The 26,014-nt window shown below is 43.1% G+C and overlaps 1 protein-coding gene and 1 pseudogene across 3 annotated transcripts in view; one reads left to right on the top strand and one right to left on the bottom strand.

The window, feature by feature from the left end:
- LOC126284061 (autism susceptibility gene 2 protein) overlaps positions 1–26,014 on the top strand; it is a 633,203-nt gene that overhangs the window by 290,868 nt on the left and 316,321 nt on the right. For all 3 annotated transcript variants that reach the window (XM_049982668.1, XM_049982679.1, XM_049982658.1), the window contains exon 2: positions 19,299–19,517. In XM_049982668.1, the coding sequence (XP_049838625.1) occupies positions 19,299–19,517 (219 nt within the window). The remainder of the gene's footprint in view (positions 1–19,298; positions 19,518–26,014) is intronic.
- Positions 4,521–4,638, bottom strand: LOC126288368 (5S ribosomal RNA; annotated as a pseudogene).

Raw genomic sequence — 26,014 nt, 5'->3', positions numbered from 1 at the left:
ACGTTCAGTCACCACAGTCGGCTTTATTTTTTTTTTTACTGAAGTGTAATGTGACACCTCACCTTTCGACGACGTTAACTCGTCTGCTATTGGTTGAAATAAAAATGGTGTGAGCGTCGGAATAGAGCACGAAAGGAAAGGAGGATGGGCGGGGGAAGAAGGGGGGGGGGGGGGGTTGGTGCTGTAGATAAATATAACTTCCAAACATTGTTGCCTTCTGATGAATAGTGCACTAACGCTAATCTTTCTAATGCGGTGCTATACTATTACACTACGCAACGAATTGTACAGGCTTTTCCATAGTGCCTGTATCGAGGTCTGCCACTGCACTAACCGTTCTCAATTCTCAGCATACGGGCTACGTTCTTTTCCCTCCGCAAACTCTGCCGTTAGACCGGCACACTACTGCAGTTACTCAGTTGAGTTACAATCGCAATTCGGGTACTGGGTATTGTATTGTCCTTACGTCATACTGATAGGAAAACAGTCAAAGACAATAAATTGAAATTGCAACTACAATTTTCAAGATATTGTCATGTTGATAATAAATTTTCACTGTAGTTGCTATGTGAAACGCAGACTGAATTTCGATACCCCTACGTTTGGTCTCCTGTAGTAACGGATGTTGGACTGTTGCGGGCGATGCATATTGAACAACATTTTTAGCTTAGCAAATTATTTCCTTATTCAAGACAATATTGTAGCGTTTGGTAGAGTTACATCCCGTAATGCTTAAAGGCAGTGGAGTACAATAAGTGTGTTTCTGTGTGATTTTCGAGTAAAATAGCCGCGTAAAATTGTGAAATGTGTAAGGCGATTCAGTGTTTCGTTTCGATCTATCAGCTGTGGTTGTCTTCGGGGTCTGATACTGCTTCCATCTACGGTACCGCCATGTCGGACATGTCTTATGAAATCGGCCGATGAAGATCAACTGACAAGTCGATATGCGGATGCGTAGGCCTTACCTCGTTATTAACCTACTACTGTTCATTCTATTGCAGCTTATTACACACTTGCAAGCTCTGTACCTGAATGAAAAATAATTGATAGTGAATAATAAAAATGTCTGTCAGTGCAGTCCGTCATCGAACTAATTTTTCATTAATCAGCTAATCAGCTCTTATGTTCTTACATGAGAATTTCAGATCCATTCTGTAAGCAGAGCAACCAGTCGGTTGCTGTCTAACTACAATGAATCTGAAGATAATCAATCAAGAACGGAACCGTGATCAATGTAAGAAGAACTGCCGTGATACGACTGCATTGGAAGACATTATTATAACTGAGTTGTCGCCGCTTTTCTCGAATTGACCGTACGTCAAACAGGTTATGAATAACGTTTTAGGATGTTCCGTGACGTTCATAATAGTTTGTAACGAGTGTAATAAATACTTTGCACTGCTGGAGCCACTGTAAATCAGAGAAGTGTGCTCGGGCTGCTGTTATACTTCGCGCCCGGAGAAAAGTATTAAGCGGTTGTAATCTCTCTCGCCTGGGACGACGCGCCAACGCACCACGTGGCAGCTTGTTATTACGGCTTGTAAACACCCGGCCGGCGGTCGGCACGCGGCGAAACAATTTAATGACTCGCTTTTAGCTGCGAAACGAGGCTGGCACGGAGAAAACGGGTCGGGTCGTGTCGTGTCGCGTACGGCCGCGGGGCGCTGACGCCTTAATAACTTCTCGCGGAACCAGCATTCGGAAAGGAAAACGCGCCCCGCCACCGAGAGTAAAAAGAAAAAGCAGCTTTAGTTTCAATTACGGCCTCTGCCGAAAAACACAGTCTTTACGAGTAATTCGGGGCCATTAATTACGGCGGTCGATTGTGATCGGGCGGAACGAGTTTGTGGGCCACGCCACCACGCCTAGCTGCGCCTCCTCGCGAAACTCATTTAAAACGCGTTCTTAATCGGCCCCGAGTACGCCCGTGGCCGTTCGTTTCCTCATCCACGACCGCAGCCTTCTCGGAGCAGAAATTCAAATAACAGTTATCAAAAATCCGTTTGCTCTAAATTACACGCCGCTGCACTTTTTGTGGTCGCTTGTCGCCGCGATGCTGGCGTGGCAGTCTCAGCGACATGCCAGCGTGCTGTGGTGCGTGATCTTACCGGCTCCTTCTCTTTTTGTCGTTATTTCTTTTACTACTAATGGGCGAAATCGAGTCAGATTCGCGTTACTTATACATTTGCCATAACAACGAATTTGTTTATTAAATACTTTCGCGCATAACCTAGTAGTACACCAATGTCGACCACAGTAATTGCATATGTACAGTAAAATTTACTTCAATTAATTTATTTCTAGTCAAATCTCGTAGATCATCTCCATGTGCTATGTTGGCTTCGTTTTGTCTACGTGCTTGTCAATTCTTGCTTAGCTGCAAAAACGTGATGGATTTATCTTCTTATAAGACGATAACCACGCGAACATTTTATTTATTCTTCTTCTGCTAGTTGATATGCAAATTTCTTAATAACAACACAAATGAACAAAGAACTCGATACATGTACTTCAAATCCTAATATACAACAAAATGGATTATGCGACTCTCCCCGGATGCACAAAGAGCTGCGTTACCAGCAAGTCTTAATATGATAATGCGATACATCGCTCACTGAAGTTACATTCACAAAACTTTTCAAATTAAATTTTACATTGTAATTTATTGTCGCCCTTTCAAATTTAAATGTGAAATAAATACCATTACTAATAATGATTATATAGTCGACATTAAAATAGATTAGCAAAAGGTTTAATATTTTAATTGAAGGTTTTTTGTTGATAGTACTTTGAGAATACTTTTTTAAGGTTTTTATTGTGATGACTAAGCAAAGCCTGCCGGTGTGAACGTGCGGTTCTAGACGCTTCAGTCTGGAACCGCGTGACCGCTACGGTCGCAGGTTCGAATCCTGCGTCGGGCATGGATGTGTGTGATGTCCTTAGATTAGTTAGGTTTAAGTAGTTCTAAGTTCTAGGCGACTGATGACCTCAGATTTAAAGGCCGATCGTGCTCAGAGCCATTTGAACCATTAATGCTTGTTTTCCAGTGGGGACAGCAGGATAGGTGTTGAAGTGTGAACGGAAATGGATTAGTGTATACTGACAGGCGTAGTCTACTTATTGTTAGAAGTGTAGTTACGACATTGCAGAAAACATCAGGTTGTTAATTTTGTGACGTTTGTAGGAAGACAGTTCGTCGCAGAGAACACGCGACCAGCACACTAATGTGTGTACATATTAAGGTACCACATATAAAAATTTGTGTACTTACATCGGTTACTCTCTGTGTAATGTGTGTGTCTATGGATCTGACTGCGGCAGAACACAATTGTAAGCTTTGTGCCTGAGAGGGAGCATGTTTTGTAAGTAGCTTTTGTGAAAGGCGCTGGCAGGACCGGTGGAAGCGGTGATAAGAAAAGCGTAGCAATCGGCGTGTGGGGGCGTGAAATGGCATCTGCGGGGGCGGTGGCGCGTGACGGCCTGGCCGTCCCCTCCCCTCCCCCTCCCCCTCCCCCGCCCACTGTCCTCGGCAGCTTTGTTTACGTTCCGGCGGCGCGCGTGCTCCGCCGACCGTGAAATATGCCGGCAAAGTAAACGGCCGCCCCTAATCTCTGGCTGGCTTTTTGTTCCTCACACCTGCCGCTGCTGCTCACTCCGCGCTCGCCTTCTTAATTCGCCACCCCGTTAGTTTGTACTGCCGCGTCTGAAAATAATCTCCAAGCTTTTGTATGCTTCACAAGAGGACTTTTGCTTACGGATGTCTATAGGGACGGAACTACTGTACAGCTCCCAGCGGCTGGTGCTCGACTCGCACTGCGCTGCGGTCGGCAGTGGGAGTCATGAGAGGGTCAGGCAGCGACAGGAAGTCATGGATTAACTCGGCCTCTGGCGACCGGCGGTTTCTCAGCTGGCCGGCTCTTCACGTACACAATGTACTCGGTAGGTGGCGCTGGACTAACACGCGATCTAGTGTTTAATGGTTTGTTGCTTTATGTTCGAAAGAGTTGTAGTTCATGCTTGAATATTACTGCGATGTCCAAAGCCAAGAAAAACTGCAGCAAAAGCTTTTTTAAGTGTCGCCACATACTAAAATTACTAAAGGCAATAAATTTCTTAAATGCGTCAGTGATCAATACGAATTTTAATCTCTTACGACGTTTCATCTACTGGAACCATCAAAACAAAACCTGGAACTTAACTATATTTTACGGATAGATGTTGGCAGTAAGCGAAAAGCCAATGATTGATGATTAGCATTAATTCACTCAGGACTTCAGCCGAGCTATCACTAAAAAACTAAAAACTCCTCCCGAACAGGCCATGAACGCCCAAAGGTACCGACCGGCCGCCGACGTGTCATCCTCGACCACAGGCGTCACTGGATGCGGATATGGAGGGAGGGGCATGTGGTCAGCACACCGCTGCTCTCCCGGCCATATGTCAGTTTCCGAGACCGGAGCCGCTACTTCTCAATCAAGTAGCTCCTCAGTTTGCCTCACAAGGACTGAGTGCAGCCCGCTTGCCAACAGCGCTAGGTAGACCGAATGGTCACCCATCCAAGTGCTAGTCCCGCCCGACAGCGCTTAACTACGGTGATCTGACTGGAACCGGTGTTATCACTGCGGTAAGGCCGTTGGCGAGCTGACGCTAGCTGTAGGAAAAATAGGTAGCAGTCAGAGATTCGCTGAAAGAATCCGAAAAAAATTTAATTCATCTGGTTACGAATGTGACACACAAAAAAATCGTTTGTACTCTTCTTACGGTTTGCCCGTGAGTCTGCGATCCCTGAGGGAAGAGAAGGAATACGATCGAGACTATTTCCTTCAGTTAATGGGTGAGCGTCACGAAGATGTTCGTCAAACGCCAGAGGCAGATGCTCCATAAGTGGCGTTGTGTCTCATGGGGAGGGTTACTGTTAAAATTCCGATAGCGTACGTTCCAAAAAGGCAGATTTTACTCTTCCACACCCACTTGCGGTATGACAACGGCAGGGAAAATAAAAAAAATTAAATTTGGGATTGAGACTTGCCGATACTCTCTTAGCTTGGGCATTGCGGTGCTATTTCGCCGTTCAAACATATTGACCTTGAATGTGCTTTTTCTCTTCGTCATTTAACCCTCCATGGGTTAGAGAAGGAAAAGTCTCACGTGTAGGCAGCTGGCATTTGAGGCTGACTGCAGAACAATTCATCTGCCGCCAACGTATATTTCGCGTAAGAAACACGAAGATAGGATGTCAGAAATTAGGGTTCGCAAGGAGGTTTTTGGACAATCGCTTTCGTATGTAAGTAATGTAAATAACTGACACGACACTGATTACTGAAATCACCAATCGGTCTGTTCCTCATGAATTAATACACGTTTCATTTGTAAGTTATTGGAGGTACCATGGGCAAGCCAACGTCGAACGTTAGGCTGAAGTTAATACACAAGGGTGAATCGTACACCCCGACACAGAAACGGTACATATGTAAGAAAAGAAAAGTGAAACTTCCACTTTTTTATCTTCAGGTAACATGGGGCACACGCTCGACAGGTGAGCTAATAGCAAAATGTAGTTCACGATCTTGTAGAAGCGTTAACGACGAAAGTCTAGTCCATTTTGATAAATTTGCAATCCAGTATCAGAATTAGCTTTCTGCACCGCCATCACCATTAGCAGACTACTAATACAGCGCCCGTGGGGCCTCGCTCCCGTAAGTAACAGCGATCAATTATTACCCATAAATTGTCGATTCATCACGCATGAATTACGTCAGATAAATCAGAGATAATCTTGAGCGAACACAGCTGCGCGGTGCATCCTCCCCGTCCCCCACTCCACGCTTGCGGCGCCCACTGATTGATTCATTTTTCCTAAGTTTCTTTTTTTCTTCTCTCTCTATCGCCTCGCCGACACCTAGCGACTGCGGTGTTAATTGTGGCGGCGGTGCAGAATCCGCCGGCTGCTTACTGAAGCTCTATCGGCGACCGGGAGCGGATTCCACCGTGCTCGCCTTCTGATGGATGCTTGCCGGCTCATAAATATGGATTGCCGCCTCCCATTCAAGAAGTCACGTACTGCTCGCCCCGCGCTGCCTGCCTCTTCTCCCGCCGACGAAATTAATCGAAACCGATTTGAGAGATTGCGAGTCACCGATTGAACCTGTTTGCCGTGGACTTGCCTTTCGGCTCTCGGCGCCAGTAAAAAAGACGGAGAGGAACGCGGGGGGCAGAGAGCTCGCTAAGAAGGGAAGAAGAAGTAGAAGAAGAAGAAGGAAAAAGAGAACTGGAGAGGGAGGAAAGGAGGGGGAAAAAAAAGACCAGTAGGAGCGGTACTCCGCTGCTCAGCGACCGTGAAGCCAAATACATTAAACCCTCCGCGCCGGAGTTAGCTTTTTTATGCTCTTTGATGAGCGGGATCGTTAAATAATATTCTCCTTTGTGCTCTCTTCCGATTTAATTCCTGGCGTCGCCCCGCTCTCGCGAGTTGCCTTTTGCCCGTTTTTCCCCGGGTTTCCTTCGAAAAGGGCGATAACTTACTGTGTGAAAGTAGAGCATCGTCCGCAGTTATAATTAAAATCGGATTTACTTCGGATACACTTCCTCGGAACTTTCATCGGGCAATCGGTTTGACTTTCTGATTGGCCGTGCGGTTTCGTACATCTTTAACAACGCCACTCGCTCATGGATTTTACTGCTTCTTGTCAGAATCAGAAATGAGTTGCGAAACTCCCATTTTGCATGTAGTTACGTTGACTTGTAACTAGATCACTCCTAGTAACGCTTGTTAATATTGTAATAATAGGAAATACGTTATTGTCGTGTAGGTATAAGCCTATACATATGAAAATCATGTTGCACTGTTACACAATTTTTCAGCGAAGGAAATAAATATCACATAAACTAAACAGTAACGGATTAGCGGCGAGAAAGAAGTTGAGATTGGACAAGTGAATCGGCTGTCTACTATTCGAAAGAACCGTTATCCATAAGCAGTTTACGAAAACCTCGGAAAACCCAAATCTGGAATGGCAGACGGGGGTTTGAATCCCTGTAACGCCGAACATGAGTCGAACAACAATCCACGATCGTCTTCGCATTGTACGAGGACTATTCGGAAAACAAAGTCCGATCGGTCGCGAAATGGAAACCACTGTGAAAATAAAAAATGTTCTATTTGCAACTGTTAGTTGCATTTTCCATCTACTTCTTTGCACATTCGCTGCCCCGACTTCAGACCCGTGTCATAGCGTTTTACCAACTTCTCAAAAGCCTTGTCGTAGAACGCGGAGCCGCCTGTGATTTTCGCCAGTTCTCTAGACTGGTATGCAGCTCGTTGTCTGTGCCAAGACGTTGTCTGCACAGCCACCGGTTCATATGAGCAGAAATGAATATCAGGGGGAGGTAATTACGGGCTGTATTGCGTGTGGTCACACACTTCCTATCGAAAACGCAGCAGGAGCATTTTTCATTGTACTTGCAGAGAGCGTGGAAAGGCATGATACTTAAGTTACATGGGTGAAATCTCTCACTAGGCACTCGTACTTCATGAGATACTCCATTTTCTAGGCATCTCTACGGGCTCACTGTGCGCTCAGAACTGAAAAGAGCAACGTGATGCCATCGACGAGCACACTAGAGATAACTGTGCAAGGCTTCGACGGATTTTCACTGCTTTTTTCCATTTCGGCATCGATCGGAAGTTACTTTTGGAATAACCATTGTATATTTCGATTTCTGAGTGTGATGTGTTTTAAGCCTATTTGATTCCTATTTCATATTTTGGCATACAGCCACCATCAAATTCTCTAAAAAAATCCAGTAATTGATTTAAATAAATTAACGGTGTGTTATGGAAGCAAATTGTAATAAAATATTTTAAGAAGGGTGCACTGACCTTCTCTTGCAGTTAATTACATTCATTTTTGAGGTTAATCGCAGTTAGTAACTGCAGAACATAAAATCTTACAAAGACTTGCAACGTTAACATTCAACTGCAAACATCACATTCTTGTCAGTCTCATTTTTGTGGTGCAGTTTGTTACTGGTGGTTTAAAAACGATTGTAACAAGCGCTAAACGCGTTTGTATTGCGTACGACAATGTTTTTCGTAACTTTGAGCGCAGTTTGAGATACAAAGGGCTCCCTGCAGAAATGTTTTCCTCACGGAAAACTTTTCAGCATGCCTCATCTCAGAAGGACATTGGGAAGCATCCCTCTGAAGATGGGAAAAGTTTTGTAGCAACAGGAGAGTGAGTGAGTGAGTGAGTGAGTGAGTGAGTGTGTGTGTGTGTGTGTGTGAGAGAGAGAGAGAGAGAGAGAGAGAGAGAGAGAGAGAGAGAGAGAGAGAGAGAGAGAGAGAGAGAGGGGGGGGGGGGGGGACAGGAGAAGGAAAAAGGTATGAGGTTTGGCGACGACTAACCAGTTGGAAGAAACAAGTCACTTACCCTCCAATAAATCTGCAGCTATTTCTCAACCCGCTTATAAATATGCCGTGACTACATCCGTATAATAAACTCGTAGCGGTGAGGTTCCGAGTAGAAGCCCGCCTGTTATTTGTAACATCTTAAACAAAGAAGCAACGGTTCGGAAGCTTTCTGTACGGGGCTGTTTAGCTGCCAGCGCTGTAATAAACGGCGGTGAGGGGCCAGAGCTAAAGCGAAGAGGCCGGCTGTTTGTCTTTGGGCGAAATGCCTGTTGAAATAGCGCGCATTGTCTCTCGGCAACCTCTGCATCAGTGGAGAAATCGTAGTTTGTGCTCATTAACGCTAACAGCCTGGCCCGCGATAGAAATGAAGGAACAGGTTCTGTGTTAAAAGTCGCATTGTCGGAAGCACTCTTGCCGCATTGTCGGAAGCACTCTTGCCGCAGAGGATCGTAAAATCAGTTGCAAAGTGGAAGCAATTGTCTAGGGAGAGAGTCCGGGTTCTCTCCGCATACGCTCACAGTGGAAGCGTGCCGACGAGCAGGTGAGAGGACATTTAGCTGAGCAGGTGAGAGGACATTTAGCTGTTCGCTAGTTTGAAATGTTAAACGAAGTTGTGCTCAGACTGTGTACTAACCCCCCGTTTCACATGCGCGACTCAAACTTGTTCGGCGTTTCTGTTACACTGCTCTGTGTGATTCAACCTTGCACTATTCAGGGGATATTGTACCTCCTGGACAATAGAATCAGAAGTGCACCGTGCAGAGTTTCTGTAATGGAGCTTAGCGCTTTGTTACCAGTGTCGGTTGTACGCCCTCCTCCTCCTCTTCCACATCCCCCACGGTTTTTCGGAGGATGCGTCGGTTTGGCTGGGTAATGCGGCGCTGCTTCATAGGATTTGTTCCGCGCGGCTGCTCGTCAGACAAATTGACGAAGACGGCTGAGGCACTTTCGCTCATTGCCTTATTGAGAAATCCATTTACTCATAAAGTCGATTTCCCCAGACACTGTCGCAAATTTCTCACGGCGAGCAGTGACTGATGTCGAGAGCTTAGAGTCAATCGGTGGCTGCATTTTTATCGGGAAAGAAAGGTGGTCGCAAAGAAAAAATAGACGTGAAGTGGAAATAGAGGAATCTGTCGGTATAATACTGTCGTGTAGTCTGTGTTCGCGGAAGTGATGGGGAACAAAAATTGGGAGACAATAGTTGTTCAAATCTTCAAATAAGGGAATTTTTTTCTGCACTCGTTGGAAGTCCTAGCAGAGCTAATGTGCATTTAGTGAAAGGAACAACCGCGACAATAATTAACCAAATGGCAACTCGCTCAGTTTCCGTAGCACAGTAGCATTCTGTCTCCATATTAGTCGACTACGAGCTCTTCGAAGAGGACCTCAAGATCGTCTAGCTCAAGGACAGGAAATTACGTCGGCCATGCCGTTTTCAGGAAAATCATTCCGGCACTCGCCTAGGTTATTTTGGGCCGCCTCAAAAAACTTGAATTTGGAACGCCTTTAATGTTCCACTAAATGTAACTTTCTTTTGAAGAAGAAATAACTAAATTAAACCTTTATTTGGGACACACAGGAATATTTTTTAAAAAATACCAAATTACTTATGTTAAATGTATCCAGTTATACGAACAACTTTACATTCATTTTTTCAGATTACTTATGTTAAATGTATCCAGTTATACGAACAACTTTACATTCATTTTTTCAGAAAACTATCTTGCGTTGCCTCTAAGCATCATTGCTCGCAAAATTCTAATGGCCGCTCAAGCAACGGTGTCCCGTGTCTGTTTAAGGTACACACTGTTCCAGAAAATTTGCACCAATGGTAAGACACTGTTTTTGGATCGTAGAATTTAAAATGTTGCTTCTAGGCATTATTGGTCATTCAGTAACAAAGTAGAAACCTGTTGTAGAATACTGTGTAGAATTTTGAATGGAATAAGGCTAAGCGATTTAGACGACGGCTTTGTTCAAAAACTCTAGAATGATACCTAACTTGTTTCGGTTATTATTGGTTGGAAAGCTATTCGTTACGAGCTAAATAACGGGTTCAACATGGTTCAAATGGCTCTAAGTATTATGGGACTTAACATCTGAGGTCATCAGTCCCCTAGAGTTACGACTACTTAAACCTAACTAACGTAAGGACATATGCCCGAGGCAGGATTCGAACCTGCGACCGTAGCAAAAGCGCGGGTCCGGACTGAAGCGTCTCGATGACACGTATCGGCGAGTTTTGTACTAGACTCATCTACGGGTGAAGCTTATGAGAGAACTCATCAGAAGGTCGTACGAGGGCGAAACTAAAAATTGAGTATAACTTTAGGAGACTTCGTCACGTTGCTTCGCAGTCAAAATGATTCAAGCCGTAAAGAAGCACGGCGCAACATCTCGTGTCTAAACGGTGACGATCTCTCTAGCCTCGGCGTACACGACTGACACGTCCCACTCCTTCACGCTACCGTACTCGGGGCGATGTTCCGCGGGGTAAGTTGGCGCGCCGGTTGACAGCCGGACACAGTGGGCTATTAAAAAGGCAGCATCTCGAGCGTGTCGTCGCGCCGGGGCGCGGAAATCACCGGCCAGGGCGGACAGGGAAAAGTCGCGACAGCGCCGGAATTAATGATGAGGGCGCGTTGCCTGTCGATGATTAATACTGCGGCAGCCGTCAGCGGCGGGACAGTGAGAGACTCGACACGGCCGCCCGCCGCTGCCGCTGCATGCGCGACGAGCCGCCCTGTTCTGTCCGTCACCCCCCAGCTTCCTGCGAAAGCAGCACACTCCGGTCTGCCGTCCAAATGTCTGCCAGGTTTCATGACCGGCGTAATTCCGCACCGCTAAACACAGTGATTCGGGCCGCCGCTACCTACGGGTTTTATGAAACCCGCAACGCCTTCATATACCACACCTCGCTCGCTCTTCGCAAACTATTCGTCCTGCAGTAAAAAATGGACAGAACCCTTTTGCACGAAATTCAATGTACACTACTGGCCATTAAAATTGCTACACCAAGAAGAAATGCAGATGATAAATGCGTATTCATTGGACAAATATATTACACTAGAACTGACATGTGATTACATTTTCACGCAATTTGGGTGCATAGATCCTGAAAAATCAGTACCCAGAACAACCACCTCTGGCCTTGATATGCCTGGGCATTGAGTCAAAAAGAGCTTGGATGGCGTGTACGGGTACAGCTGCCCACGCAGCTTCAACACGATACCACAGTTCATCAAGAGTAGTGACTGCGTATTGTGACGGGCCAGTTGCTCGGCCACCATTGTCCAGACGTTTTCAGCTCGTGAGAGATCTGGAGAATGTGCTGGCCAGGGCAGCAGTCCCTACAGGACCTGCAACATGCGGTCGTGCATTATCCTGCTGAAATGTAGGATTTCGCAGGGATCGAATGAACGGTAGAGCCACGGGTCGTAGCACATCTGAAATGTCCGCTGTTCAAAGTACTGTCAATGCTAATCGCTATAGGCTACAATCCGACCTTTATCAAAGTCGGAAACGTGATGGTACGCATTTCTACTCCTTACACGAGTCATCACAACAACGTTTCACCAGGCAACGCCGGTCAACTGCTGTTTGTGTATGAGAATCGGTTGGAAATTTTCCTCATGTCAGCACGTTGTAGGTGTCGCCACCAGCGCCAACCTTGTGTGAATACTCTGAAAAGCTAATTATTTGTATATCATAGCATCTTCTTCCAGTCGGTTAAATTTCGCGGCCATAGCACGTCATCTTCGTGGTGTTGCAATATTAATGGCCAGTAGTGTAGTTAAATTTTGTTCTGTGATGCGTTTTCGCTAGAGTCCGCACAAAACTGACCTTCAAACTCGCTTTTCTGGAATAACTAAAAACTCGTGGCCTCCAGCGAAAACGTATCCCAGTAGAAAATTTAGCTACATTAAATTTCCTACACAAAAGACCTGTTAATTTTTCTCTAATAGTGATAGCTGGCGCATAGCGAGCAAGAAGTACGAAAATCTGATTTGTGGTTTTTGATGGTATAGTGATAGTTAAATGTTAATGTTTTGCAACTCCTACTATTGTTCTGGTTAAATGTGTTGATTCGATGTACAAAGTACGAAGCGAAGTGGTTGAGATGTCTTCACCGTATTTCTCATTACGAGGACCAAAACAAATTTTTGTGAACCCTCTGGGTAGTAAACAGACAAACAGGATCTTAGATTATTCGCGGTATATTCCGCAATGCAGTAAAGATGTTTCAGAAATTTTTACATAAATGTCGCGAACTAAAGAAAAATTCTCATCCTCCTTTATTTTGGCTGTTCAGGCGATGAAATCTGTTCAGTAAAGCTGCAACATGTGCTTAACTCTTTCGCTGCGTTATCGAGCAATCGTATGAAAGTTGCAATATTGGTGTCCATTTAAAAAAAAAAAACCGTTTGGTCGATTGCGGTCGTAAGTTAATGGCTCTCACCAGCGGCAGACCGTTCCCGCACATTACTGGCTGCCCGCCCGGCCACAGAGTGTTGCTTTTTTAATTTCGCGCTGCGGTACATTTCGAATTTTCCGCGTTTCCCGGCCAACTTCCCGATTGCGCCGCCATTTCCGGCCGACTGCTAAACACATTGCTGGTTCCGGTGTTTTCGTATTCGGGCGGTCAGTTTTCGTGATTTACTTGTGATGGCTTTTTGTAGGGCGCGGTTATTAAACGCGATTGCAGATTGCGAGCGGCCGCCGTATTCCGCCTGTCCCCGGGGCCACTTGTTCGAGAGCGGATCCGCCGTAGATTCCGCGGTTACGGTTCTGCCACCCATTGTTGCGTCATTCGGGTCGTACTCTCTGGACCCCATCTGATGAAAAATTCATGGCTTCATAATGCGGCAACTGCCTTCCGGTAAATATCCACTGAGCTGCTTTCGCTTCACGATTCCGAGGCAGAACAGTTTGCCGTGTGGGCTACTCCAATAGTAGAATTGTTCTGCGTATTTTGTGTGGGGTGTTTGCTGCAAGTCTAGTTTCGCCTCACAAAAAGGAAGGGCAGAGTCTCTCTCTCTCTCTCTCTCTCTCTCTCTCTCTCTCTCTCTCTCTCTGTGTGTGTGTGTGTGTGTGTGTGTGTGTGTGTGTGTGTGTGTGTGTGAACTTCGAGGAAAGGGGACTGCACAATCTGTTATTCTTAATGGACCTATCTTCTTCCGTGGATGTCGAGTTAATTTTTCACTCGATGTAGCAACTGGAGCAGCTGGCATTGGGTGGTTTACACTCGCATTTGTCCGGTGTGAGAACGCATCTCTACCTGGACTAGAATCTTTTGGCGACCGAGATGTCATCGCCTACAAGGCATGGCACTGTGGAATCGACCCGAATACGCAAAGTAGACGTAGTTTTGTTTGTAGTAATATGCCTTTTACTCTGTATACCCGCTCATGTAGAAAAGTTTCTAATGATGAGAAAATACATGTAAGACAGGCTAAGCTACTTCCGCAACTTAAAATGTTAATCCCCTTGATAGTTATCGGGCATCTCCCGTAACACCGTAATGCCACAGACGGTATGAGCAGAATCGTATAGTCCTAGCTTGCAAACTCCCCCTTGTATTTCTCACATTGCCGCACTGATTTATTTATTATTTGCATTTCCATGTTCGCCGTTCACTTACAACTGGCAACGAAAATTCAAACTTAGAGCCACCTCGCTATACCGTGCACTTTTTTTTTCCTCGCCGCGAAGTTTGAAGATTAATTACTCTAATTCTGAGAAGATGGTCTGTTAAAAGCAACTGTTGCGTGAAACGAGCCAGGGAATGATTCTTAAAATAAAAAAAAGAGAGAGAGAGAGAAAGTTCCTCGCAGCTCGTGCACTCTGTAAGCCCCGGGCCGTGACGTGTTTTAATAATTCCGTTAATTATGTGAAACTTCAGCCGGAAGCGCTCTCATCCTTGCGTTATTTAAAAATCCGCCGCGGAGACGACAGTCCTAAATCTCACCTCTTTCGCCCGCCGGCTTCGCTTCGCTCATTCTGAAGCAGTCTGTTATCTCCTTTAAACACGCCATTAGATGGAAATGAATGAGGCCGTAAAAACCTTTGTCCGTTGTAAAACTTGTGAAATGTCATTTAGTAGTGCTTCTATTGCTCCTGGACAAATTACTGCTGAGCGTGGGGCGTTTGTGTTTAATTGTGTAGGGCACCTTTTCTTTCTTTTTATTAACTGGATTTCTGCAACATCTTTCACGGGCTGTCAATAACAATCAACTTTTATGTGTCGCTGATGAAAGGATTAAAGGCGTTAACTGCCTTCACAAACAGAAGCCGACAAGCGGAAATACGGGCCTAGTATTTGCTTTAATGAGCAATATTTTTCGATCGTAACCACTAACCAAGTTACGGTTCCTGATTCCTTGCGCCCATGAATCCTATTGCACAAACCGTTGTTTGAGCTGCTACTGTAGTACAAGAAGGGGGCACCTGTGTAGATGTAACGTGATGTGGTGGATTCAGTTAGCAGGGTTCGCAGATCAATGGTAGCATAGCTATCGGATGGAAATAATGACCTTTTTTTAGCGTCATCTTTGTATTTTTGCGTGAATATTCTTCACCGTGTCACTTTTGACACCCGAGGAATGACGTACACCGTTCTGAGACATTGTGGAAAAAGAAGCATTCATGTGAGTGTTAGTAGTATCATTTAAAAAAAAAAATAAATAAATAAATAAATGTAAAATTGTTCAAATGTGTGTGAAATCGTATGGGACTTAACAGCTAAGGTCATCAGTCCCTAAGCTTACGCACTACTTAACCTAAATTAACCTAAGGACAAATACACACACCCATGCGCGAGGGGACTCGAATTTATGCCGGGAACAGCCGCACAGGCCATAACTGCAGCGCCTTAACCGCTCACCTAATCCAGCGCGGCAGTATCATTATAAGAGTCACTTCACACACACACACACACACACACACACACACACACACACACACACACTCGAGTGACGTGGTCTACACAGGATATTACACGCTCTTCTAAAAACATTTTCATGAATAAACTTACGTGGATATCACAATTGTCACTCGAACGTGATTTGACCGACGTCGATATACTACGAAGGCTTGCTGAAGAGAAGTAATTCCTCCGAAATCTTTATGTGAAAACTCTTGAAAGCCTTTTGAAATAAAAGGTTCAAATGGCTCTGAGCGCTATGGGACTTAACTACTGAGGTCATCGGTCCCCTAGAACTCAGAACTACTTAAACCTAACTAACCTAAGGACATCACACACATCCATGCCCGAGGCAGGATTCGAACCTGCGACCGTAACGGTCGCGCGGCTCCAGACTATAGCGCCTATAACCGCTCGGCCACCGCGGCCGGTAAGAAGCATACATGTTCAGTATCACGTTATGCGTTTGGTCGTTTACTAGTTGATAGCTATGAATATTATTATTATTTGTAATAATAAAAATTTGTAGACTGCCAAATAACATTGCAAATTTAATAAATTTCACCCAATTACATGTATTTTCTCATTATATCAATTGTAATATAAATAGTAAAGAAAATTTCTGTGTTAGAGAAATAAAAAATAAAAAAAACTAACGAACGGGACTCGATCCAGCGATTACGGGGCTTGAACGCAAACCATTTGGCCACGTACAGGTATAAATTTGACGACCGAAATTATCTTGCGATTTTGTCAGTAACGCTTGAGAAGTACGTGCTACTGTTTTGTTGCCCTCGTGGCGTACTACGAGTGTACGAATTTTGCAGTAAATCGGCGTTCCAAACGTCGTGCGCTCCCCCCCCCCCCCCCCCTCCCTTCCTTGTTAGTGCCAGTATGAGATCGGCGAACAAGATTCTGACGCATCGTGACAAATATCCCGGGTGTGTTTGGAATCACATCACAGGCAGCTACAAGTCTGGCCATTAATTCCATCTACGTATCCACTGGAAATAACCAAAGGGACTGAGGGCAGGTGACGTCGCAGTCCATGGAATGGCACCTCCAGTTTCAATCCAACGACCAGGAAGTAATGTACCGGTATTACCGGTACTGCTCGTCAGTATTTTACTGTACGCCTCTGAAGAGCACTGAGTAGTGAATAGGTCTGACGTAAATTCATAGCACGTTCTGTCACGGTAAAATGTAAACACGATACAACACCACCTATGCACAAGTGAAGTAAACAGAACCTGCGTCATTACTTCCTGGTAATCAGGCTCGTCCTTCTTGTTTCCTTGATCAAATAAAGAATGTACATGTAAATAAACAGCACGGTACGTGTGAACTTGTACGCATGTTAGTTGGAAGTAAGCTGGAAAGCAGCAATGTGGTAGACAAATTTACATCCGTATCTCCTTAAGCTGCCTTCTCCGATCCAGGTTCCCTACCTCAAATTGTCCAGTGGAACATTCGCCGTGTCCTGTTACGTTTTTGCGCGCTGTTACGGAAGCACCCCACTGACACACCAGACTGGGCAGCCCTAGACGCCAGTCGGTTATCGCCGGGCCGTCGCTGGTGGCGAACCCAGTGAGTCGAGTCGGCAGCCCGCTGGCACGGAGCGCTTACCGCCCGTGTGATCGCCGATGCCTTTGATCTCGTGGAACCGGTCTTCCGCTCCGGCTGCCTTCTCGGCTGCGTGCTGTCGCCCTGTTACCGGGGCCGCGCCGCATTAAAGCCGGCTGACGCTGCCAACACTCTGCACCGCCAGCACACCCCGCTCTCCGCGGATTAGCATTATTAATGCCAACAACGACAGTGAAACGGCGCCAAAGCTAAACGCTGCCGCCGTACCTGTCGCGCGCGGGACTGATAACGTTAGAACACTGCGATACCACTGAATGTGCGCAACGTAATTAATAGCTGTACTTACAAGCGGCCCTGCCGATTCCTATCAGCATATATTAAATGCAGTACCGACAGGTTGTGCCACGTAAAGTTTATAATGATATCACCGTATAGGCTTCGTATGTGAAAAAAGACTGCCTATCAATGTATTTGGAAATATTCCCCGCAGTTGATGATCTTACTAATGATACGAAACTTTAGCTACTAGCAAGTGCTTGAATAGATTACTGATCATAATCTCACGCTGCCTTATTTAAGGACATGGCCACATTGCTGTTAGAATCACTGTGTCCCATACTTGCTAATTGTTTGTAGACACTGAAACAATTTTAATACTAGCCTGCATATTTATTTACTTCTGGTGTAAAGACCTGCAACCGGTTGGTATGTAGCAGGTCGTACATTGTGTTATTTTACACTTTGTATCGTACAAATTCAGTTTCATTACTACAACAATTTTTTGTTGAAAATTTTACAAGAGGATAAAATCAAAAATAACAGTCAAAATATTTATAATTAGTGCAAATGTTTATACACATGTTTTCGTAAACGTGTTGCTAACTTAGACAATGATAATAAATAGGATACATAATAGGCTCGCATTCGGGAGTACGACGGTTAAACCCCGCGTCGCGTCCGCCCATCCTGATTTAGGTTTTCCGTGATTTCCCTAAATCGCTCCAGGCAAATGCCGGGATGGTTCCTTTGAAAGGGCACGGCCGAATTCCTTCCGCATCCTTCCCTAATCCGATGAGACCGATGACCTCGCAGTTTCGTCTTTTCCTCCAAACAACCCAACCCAACATAATAGGTTGTGGATGTATTTGAAATTGAAAGTGTTTGTAATGGAAGAAAACAAGAGACGGCAATTTGAATTAGATATGATGTGGCAGTTCTTCCCTTCATACCTTCTACGTGTATGGTTACATCTGTTACATATGTTGTCTTGACAGTGTTAATACTTCACTTAATGTATTGATCTGTTAGGCTGCAATGTGTTTCCGAACTTAAGGAACAGTGGAGATTGGTATACAGCCACACTTGATAACGTGAAAGAAGAAGAAATGCCACGTCTTCTGATAGTATTACATGCTGTGAAACGGTATAACAAACAGCTTCGTAGAGAGTTAAATTTTCAGATTGATTCGATTTAGTGTTGTAGAACCTTCGTTTTTTTGCTGTGCTTCTATGTTTATCTCGTCTTCACTTCCCGTGTGTGATACAGCATCCGATTCCGGTTCTCTGTCGTTTACTATGCACTGCTGATCAATCAGATGTGGACCCTGTCTTAGTTTAGCGTCTGGTCTCTCTTGTTTGGCCGGCCGGAGTGGCCGAGCGGTTCTAGGCGCTACAGTCTGGAACTGCGTGACCGCTGCGGTCGCAGGTTCGAATCCTGCGTCGGGCATAGATATGTGTGATGTCGTTAGGTTTAAGTAGTTCTAAGTTCTAGAGGACTGATGACCTCAGATGTTGTCCCATAGTGCTCAGAGCCATTGAAACCATTTGAGTGTAGTTGGGGCAATTTGTTCTCCATTTTAAGCCAAAGGTAGTTTTCACGCATCTTGATATTTGTGTCATGTCGCTTGAACTACGAGTCGAAAAATGATAAAGTTTTGCATGTAAATTGAATGGTATATGTAGATATTGTCTGCAAAATCTGTTGCGAATAAAATTAGTAGTAAAGAAGCAATACATTAAAACATCATGCCTGATGGGTGAGGTTTTACTGTTTTGTGTAAAATCTGTTGGGCTCTCATTCTAAACTACTGTATGAATATAGTTTGAGTAATTTCCGCGCAGATGTTACACTGCCTCAAGACATACACACAGATTCTAACCGTAATCACTGTCTTACAGTGTTAACCTTTAGCGTAAGAGTATACCACTTAATTAGTAATTATGACAGAATTTGAAATTTTATAAATTCGCTCAACGATTATATGGTATGCTGAAAATTTTTTGTTGCCCCTGGAAGTCGGTAGATAGGCAACCACTAGCTGGGGACGGTTTTCGCAGGTTGCCAGAACGCGTCACTTGACTCGTGCTTCTCTCTTGCAGAATGCCATGAAGCACGCCGGCAAGAACAACATGAAGATGTTCAGCGCCGTGACGCTGGGCGACGAGAAGCCGCCCAAGCTGCTCGACACCGGCCAGCGCACCGTCACCACCCCCATCAACAACAACAACACGACCACCACCAACCACAACAACAACACCACCAACCACAACCACCAGCCGCCGCCTCCGCACCCCGCTACGCCGACGACCCCAGCGCAGGTGAGTGCCGGCTTTTCTGTTCCTCTCTCTTCCAAGCTGATACGTTACTTTTATAATATTCATTTATCTTTTTCCGGGTGGGCACGATACCTTAGCAAATTTAAGTGTGCCAAATCATTCCACCAGGATGTTAGCTGTCAAATGAGCAAGTGCTCGAAGCTCACTAGTACTCATGTAAACTAAAAGACTGGTGGAAGTGATGTCGTTCATTTAATCTTTGGTCATTTAATCCGCACAACATCACCTGCAAAATTGTTTTACGGGAGTTTGTTTATGACTAGATCTACAGAGAAATGATGTGATGAAAGAAACTATGTTCGCGGGGGGCCTGAGTCCTTATTTATTCTATTACCGATTTCTTAACTTTCTTGTCCACAAATAACGAGTTTCATTGGGTTCCAGTGGTATCCACCACTTTCTTGATAAACTGGACTACATTTGGCACGTTGCTTGCAAATTGTTTGTTTCATAATTTTATCTTTATTTAGTATCGTGTGATTCAAGAGTAGAGGTATTGTGACTATCTACGAAATTCAGTGATTCACATCTCCAGGATCAGACAACGAAGTGTGTGCTTCTGACTTTGACGGATCTTTCTCATTGCCTAATTGGAATGAGAATAATGTGACAAAATTAATAACATGCCGAGTGGTAATGAAGCTCCGGAGGTACAAGAACATGCTTAACTTTATTGCTTTACGAGATGCCTTCAAGTTATTAACAATCTAATTTTTTTCCCTCACGTCTGGAACCAGGTAGAAACTTGCGGTTCGTCTTGGGTGTGGACTATATTTGATATTGAAAATGGCGACGTTTTCATTGCAAGAACAGCGTGTTATCATTCGTTTTCTCCATTTGAGTGGTGTGGCGGCGACTGAAATATATCACCAGTTGAGTGAGAGATGAGGTGGTGCTGTCACGTATGTGTCTGATGATTCTTCAAAGAAGGCAGAACGTGAGACGACAGACGAAAACAATCTCGGCCTCTCACCAGTCTGTCTGATGACGGTAAGGAGCAAATGGAGAAAGTTGTTCTGGAGGATCACTGAATGAGTGGAGAGCACTTTTTTTTGTCAATAGCGACCCGTGATGATAGCTTTAATGAGACATTCTTTTCGTCGACGGTGATAATGGATGGAACACGGATGCCATTTTCAAACACACTTCTCATTGCTTTACAAAGAGCACCACGGTGACAGGTGCATCCTACAAAGATGTCGTGAACAACAAGCTCCTTACAGCACTGCGTGTAAAACGGCGGCAAAAAACTGCACCGTGTACTTCTACACGAAGACAATGCGGCAGCTCCTCTCGCGAAAGCAACGTTATATTTTCTTCGTGACCACAACTTTGAAATCATTTGTCGCGCTCAGTACGAATTTGGGCTGCTTCCAGCGATGGAAGACACACTCCGTGGTCACACATTCGCTAACCAAGCTGCTATTGCAGCAGCGATTTTCCCAGTGGTCAAACTAGACTCTTAAAGAAGCGTTCGTAGCGGCCGTGAAATGATGTGAAAAGTGTGTACGGCTATTAGGAGATCACGTTGAGAAATACCACTAGTTTCAGAGATGTCGCTAATTTGCGAGAAAAAAAATCGAAGGTGGTGTAAGTTGAATACACCTCGTGTTAACCTGATGATGGTGTTCGAACATTGACCTTTTCGTTCCGCAGGCAGTTTCATCCTAACACGCCTCACAGGCTGTCTGAAGAACACGTCTTCGGCTGCTTTTTAAACTCATCACAAAAACTATATAAAAAACTTTGAAGTTGCCATTTGGCGCTCTGCACCCTAGATAGATTGCGGATATGTCTTATAAATAATTACGTATTTAACGTAAGCTGCATTTACGATGCATCGTAAGAATCATGCGATTATGGGATTTATATATGCATCTGCGCCAACTAACACTGGCAGCTACATATTCTCATTAAAATTTCTTAAGCTGACTGCATACATGTAAATCATATGATTATATTGCTGTATGATTATTACGAGGCATCGACTTCGACATACGCGAAAAGCAGTACATACAAGATACCGCCGATGACGGGCGAACACCCGCAACTAGTCCAATAAAGTAAACTACCACCACGAAGCAGGTTACGGCAAGTACGTAATTATTAATATGACATATTTGCAAATATGTTAAACATTTTACGATCATTGAATTAAGCGTACACGGCAAACATTCATCTAAGCATAAGCCCATTTACAAATGTGAGTTAAAAGGTTTTCAGAAATTACTGCAACCAGTCGCCTTTTATGTAGATGTATTTTATTTAACCATGACCGGTTTCGAGCTGCCTAGCAACTCATCATCAGATGGTATATACATTTAGTGCTTTTTTGTACCCATTGTGTGGGTGGTTGAGTATCTGTGGCTAGACAGAAACGAGAACAAATAATCGCTACATGTGGTACAGTAACACGAAATATTTACAGCATAATTTATGTTTAACGTATAAGAGCAAATAATCACTACATGTGGTACAGTTACACGAAATATTTACAGTTTAATTTACGTTTTGAGGTGTTACTTACAGATAAATCTTTCTGCAGGTATATATATCTCTTTTAGGACGTATTTTTGAAACCATTGTGTCTTGTTTTTCACAATTTCACAAGTTAAAACTTTCACTAGATGTATATTACTTTTATGAGGCACTATTGGAAACATATATCTTGTTTTTCGTAAACATCGCTGAACACACTTAGCCACAGATACGAATACAGGATTTACACATTATAAACAAGCCAAAGATTGCAATATAACTACAGTATCAAAGATTTCAAGTTGACCAGAGGCATTATTAGTCATCACACACACTGACAAGAGATTTGTCTTTATTACATAGAAAATAAATGTAAATTAGCTTAAACTAGTAAAATGTTTATTTATAAATTAGCTGTGCAATTTTAACAGGTATATAAAACTAGATTTTTTTTACATTATATTTCAGTTACATTTAAGATTATTGGTATTGAGAGTATTATGACAGCTAATTTCTTGCTCCTTCCATTGGCTGATCTTGGCATATGATGTCTGGGATGAGAGGTTGATGGTTAACTTGAAATAATAAGTAATGCTGGTACTTGAAAGGGTGTGGAAAAGGAGTTGGCGGTGGGGGGGTGGGGGGGGGGGTGGGGGGTGTATAGGAAAAGGAGAGGGGGGGGGGTTGAGAGGGTGATGTGGAGAGAGAAGAGAGCTGAAGGGGGGGGGCAGAAGTGGTACAAGCTTTTATGTGTGTGTGTGTGTGGGGGGGGGGGGCATTTTGTTTCTGAATGACTGTTTAGTTTTTTAAGTTCAAAGAATCCTTAAAATTCTGAAAGAAGGAGTTATTCGCCAATTCTGTCTGCTCATTTAAAATGGTATGTGGGGAATTATGTTTGTGGGTAAAAATCTCTAATTGTTCGAGAAGATCCATCTTGAATCCCTTGTCTACAGTGTGTAGGATTTGAAGGTTAGTTTTAATGTCTGTTATGGAATGTTTATTATCTGCTAGATGGGTAGCAAAAGTGGATCTATTTAAGTTGTTTAGGCGAAGTGCATCAGTGTGCTCTTTGTATCGGATCTCAAAATTTCTACCTGTTTGCCCTATGTAGTAGCAGGAGCAGCTGTCACATCTTAATTTATATATACCAGATTTTTGGTAGGGTGTGCTGGCTCTTTTGGTGTTGTGGACTATTTTGTTCTGTATTTTGTTGTTAGTGTGAAAACTTATTTTGACATTATGTGGTTTGAATAGCTTAGCAAGTTTGTATGAGATATTGCCGAGAAACGGCATACAAACGAATTTGGTTTCTTCTGCTACTGAGGTCTGGCTTGCTGGTTTTGCTTTGTTAGATATAATGTTTTTATCTAATTTTTCAATTATGCTTGGGTCATAAGCATTGTTTGATGCTATTGTTTTTAATATATTGATTTCATTAATTTTTGCAGTAGGATCAGCTTGAATCTTGTTGATACGGTTAAGTGCTGATTTGAAAAAAGCTAGTTTATGCTGATTTGGGTGGCATGATGTATTGTTTATTATGACATCTGAAGTGGTGGGTTTCCTATATATCTGAAATTTATGTTTGTTGTTGTGATGTGTTATGTTTAGGTCAAGAAAATAGATACCTTTTTGGGTTTGGTGTTCTACTGTGAACTGTATTTTGGGGTGAACATTATTAAGTTTACCAGCTAAGGCCTCAATTTCAGTGGCTGTCCCATCATATAACAACAGGGTGTCATCAACATATCGTTTATAATAAATGATTTTGTCTGTTTCTATTGGGTTTGCTTTAAAGAATTTAATTTCGAGATCATTAATGTAGATGTCAGCAAGAAGGCCAGCTAGACTACTGCCCATTGCTAGACCATCATGTTGAATATATATTTTGTTGTTGAAGGTGAAGTAATTGTGGGACAGCACTAATTCAAGTAAATCCATCAGCTCACAGATTTCCATGTCACTTAACTTTTTATGTTGTAATAAGTTATTTTTTATTATTCGAAGTGTGTCTATTATAGGTATGTTTGTGTACAGGTTGACAATATCAAGGGATGCAAAGTTAGCTGCATTGGGAATGGAAATTTCTCTGATACTGTCAATCAAATCATAGGTGTTTTTTATGGAATAATTGGTTGGGAATGTATAATATTTCTTGAGTATTTCATGCAGTTTTTTAGTCACTTTGTACCCTGGGCTATTTATGGAATTCACAATCGGGCGTATCGGGTGTCCATCTTTATGAATTTTAGGTTGTGATCTAAGCTTTGGTGCTGTAGGGTTCATTATAACACATTGTTTGGCTTCAATGGATGTCAGCAGAAAGTTACAATTTTTTAACATGTCTTTTATTTTAGCTTGGTATTTGGGAGTGGGGTCAGATTTCAACTCAGTTATGTTGTTATTCTTGAAAAATTCTAGGGTTTTCTTAATGTAATCAGACTCGTACATTATCACGGCTGTGCTGCCTTTGTCAGATTTAACAACAAGGGCACTACTGTTTGTTAGCTTTTTGTTAATTTGTTTCAGTGTTGCAGATTCATCATGTTTATTACTATGGAGCCTTTGTGCATCTATGGTTTTCTTTATTATTTTGTTTGCATCATGCGCTAGAGCATTTTGATCATTCTGATCTAGTTTTGATGCTATACATGCTATTTTGGTGTTAGTTATTAGGTCTTTAACACTGTTGTAATCAAGTTTTGTGGCAATATTATGTTTAAGTCCCTTATTTAACAAATTTAATTCTGTGCTATTGAAATTAATGCTTGTTGTGTTAACTACTCTCTCAAAGAATTTATGTTGCACGGGAGGGCATTCATTTGGTGGAATGGGGGATTTTTTGGCAATCAGGAGTGAGAGCTTTTCTTTTTGTTTATGTGCAATTTTCAACATCTCTTTATCCACATTTAGTTGGGTTAGATCTAAGAAATTCGTGATTTGGCTTAGAGTGAGATAGTTGCTTAACTCTAAGTGCAGCATGTAGATGTCCCTGTTTAACAAGTCTTTTCGTTTGTAATGTGATCTAATTTCATTTTTGATCCATACAATTTCACATTTTCTCTTGGCTGCTTGTGCAGATTCACTCTGGTCTTTAACTACAACTCTTATGTAATTAGGAGTTACATTCTCTAAGATACATTGCTTATTAAATTTGATGGCAAGAATAGTTTTCATTAGTTTCACTTTGCACTTCCTGTATTTGTTCATTGTTCCTTTTACCTGGCTAGGTAGCAAAATAAGACTTTTATCCACAATGGATAAAAGTCTTATTTTGCTACCTAGCCAGGTAAAAGGAACAATGAACAAATACAGGAAGTGCAAAGTGAAACTAATGAAAACTATTCTTGCCATCAAATTTAATAAGCAATGTATCTTAGAGAATGTAACTCCTAATTACATAAGAGTTGTAGTTAAAGACCAGAGTGAATCTGCACAAGCAGCCAAGAGAAAATGTGAAATTGTATGGATCAAAAATGAAATTAGATCACATTACAAACGAAAAGACTTGTTAAACAGGGACATCTACATGCTGCACTTAGAGTTAAGCAACTATCTCACTCTAAGCCAAATCACGAATTTCTTAGATCTAACCCAACTAAATGTGGATAAAGAGATGTTGAAAATTGCACATAAACAAAAAGAAAAGCTCTCACTCCTGATTGCCAAAAAATCCCCCATTCCACCAAATGAATGCCCTCCCGTGCAACATAAATTCTTTGAGAGAGTAGTTAACACAACAAGCATTAATTTCAATAGCACAGAATTAAATTTGTTAAATAAGGGACTTAAACATAATATTGCCACAAAACTTGATTACAACAGTGTTAAAGACCTAATAACTAACACCAAAATAGCATGTATAGCATCAAAACTAGATCAGAATGATCAAAATGCTCTAGCGCATGATGCAAACAAAATAATAAAGAAAACCATAGATGCACAAAGGCTCCATAGTAATAAACATGATGAATCTGCAACACTGAAACAAATTAACAAAA

This window comes from Schistocerca gregaria, chromosome 1, assembly GCF_023897955.1.
Source record: "Schistocerca gregaria isolate iqSchGreg1 chromosome 1, iqSchGreg1.2, whole genome shotgun sequence".
In the NCBI taxonomy this organism is placed as follows: domain Eukaryota; kingdom Metazoa; phylum Arthropoda; class Insecta; order Orthoptera; family Acrididae; genus Schistocerca; species Schistocerca gregaria.
The sequence above is the reverse complement of the archived record's forward strand: the minus strand, read 5'-3'. Positions and strand labels throughout refer to the sequence as shown.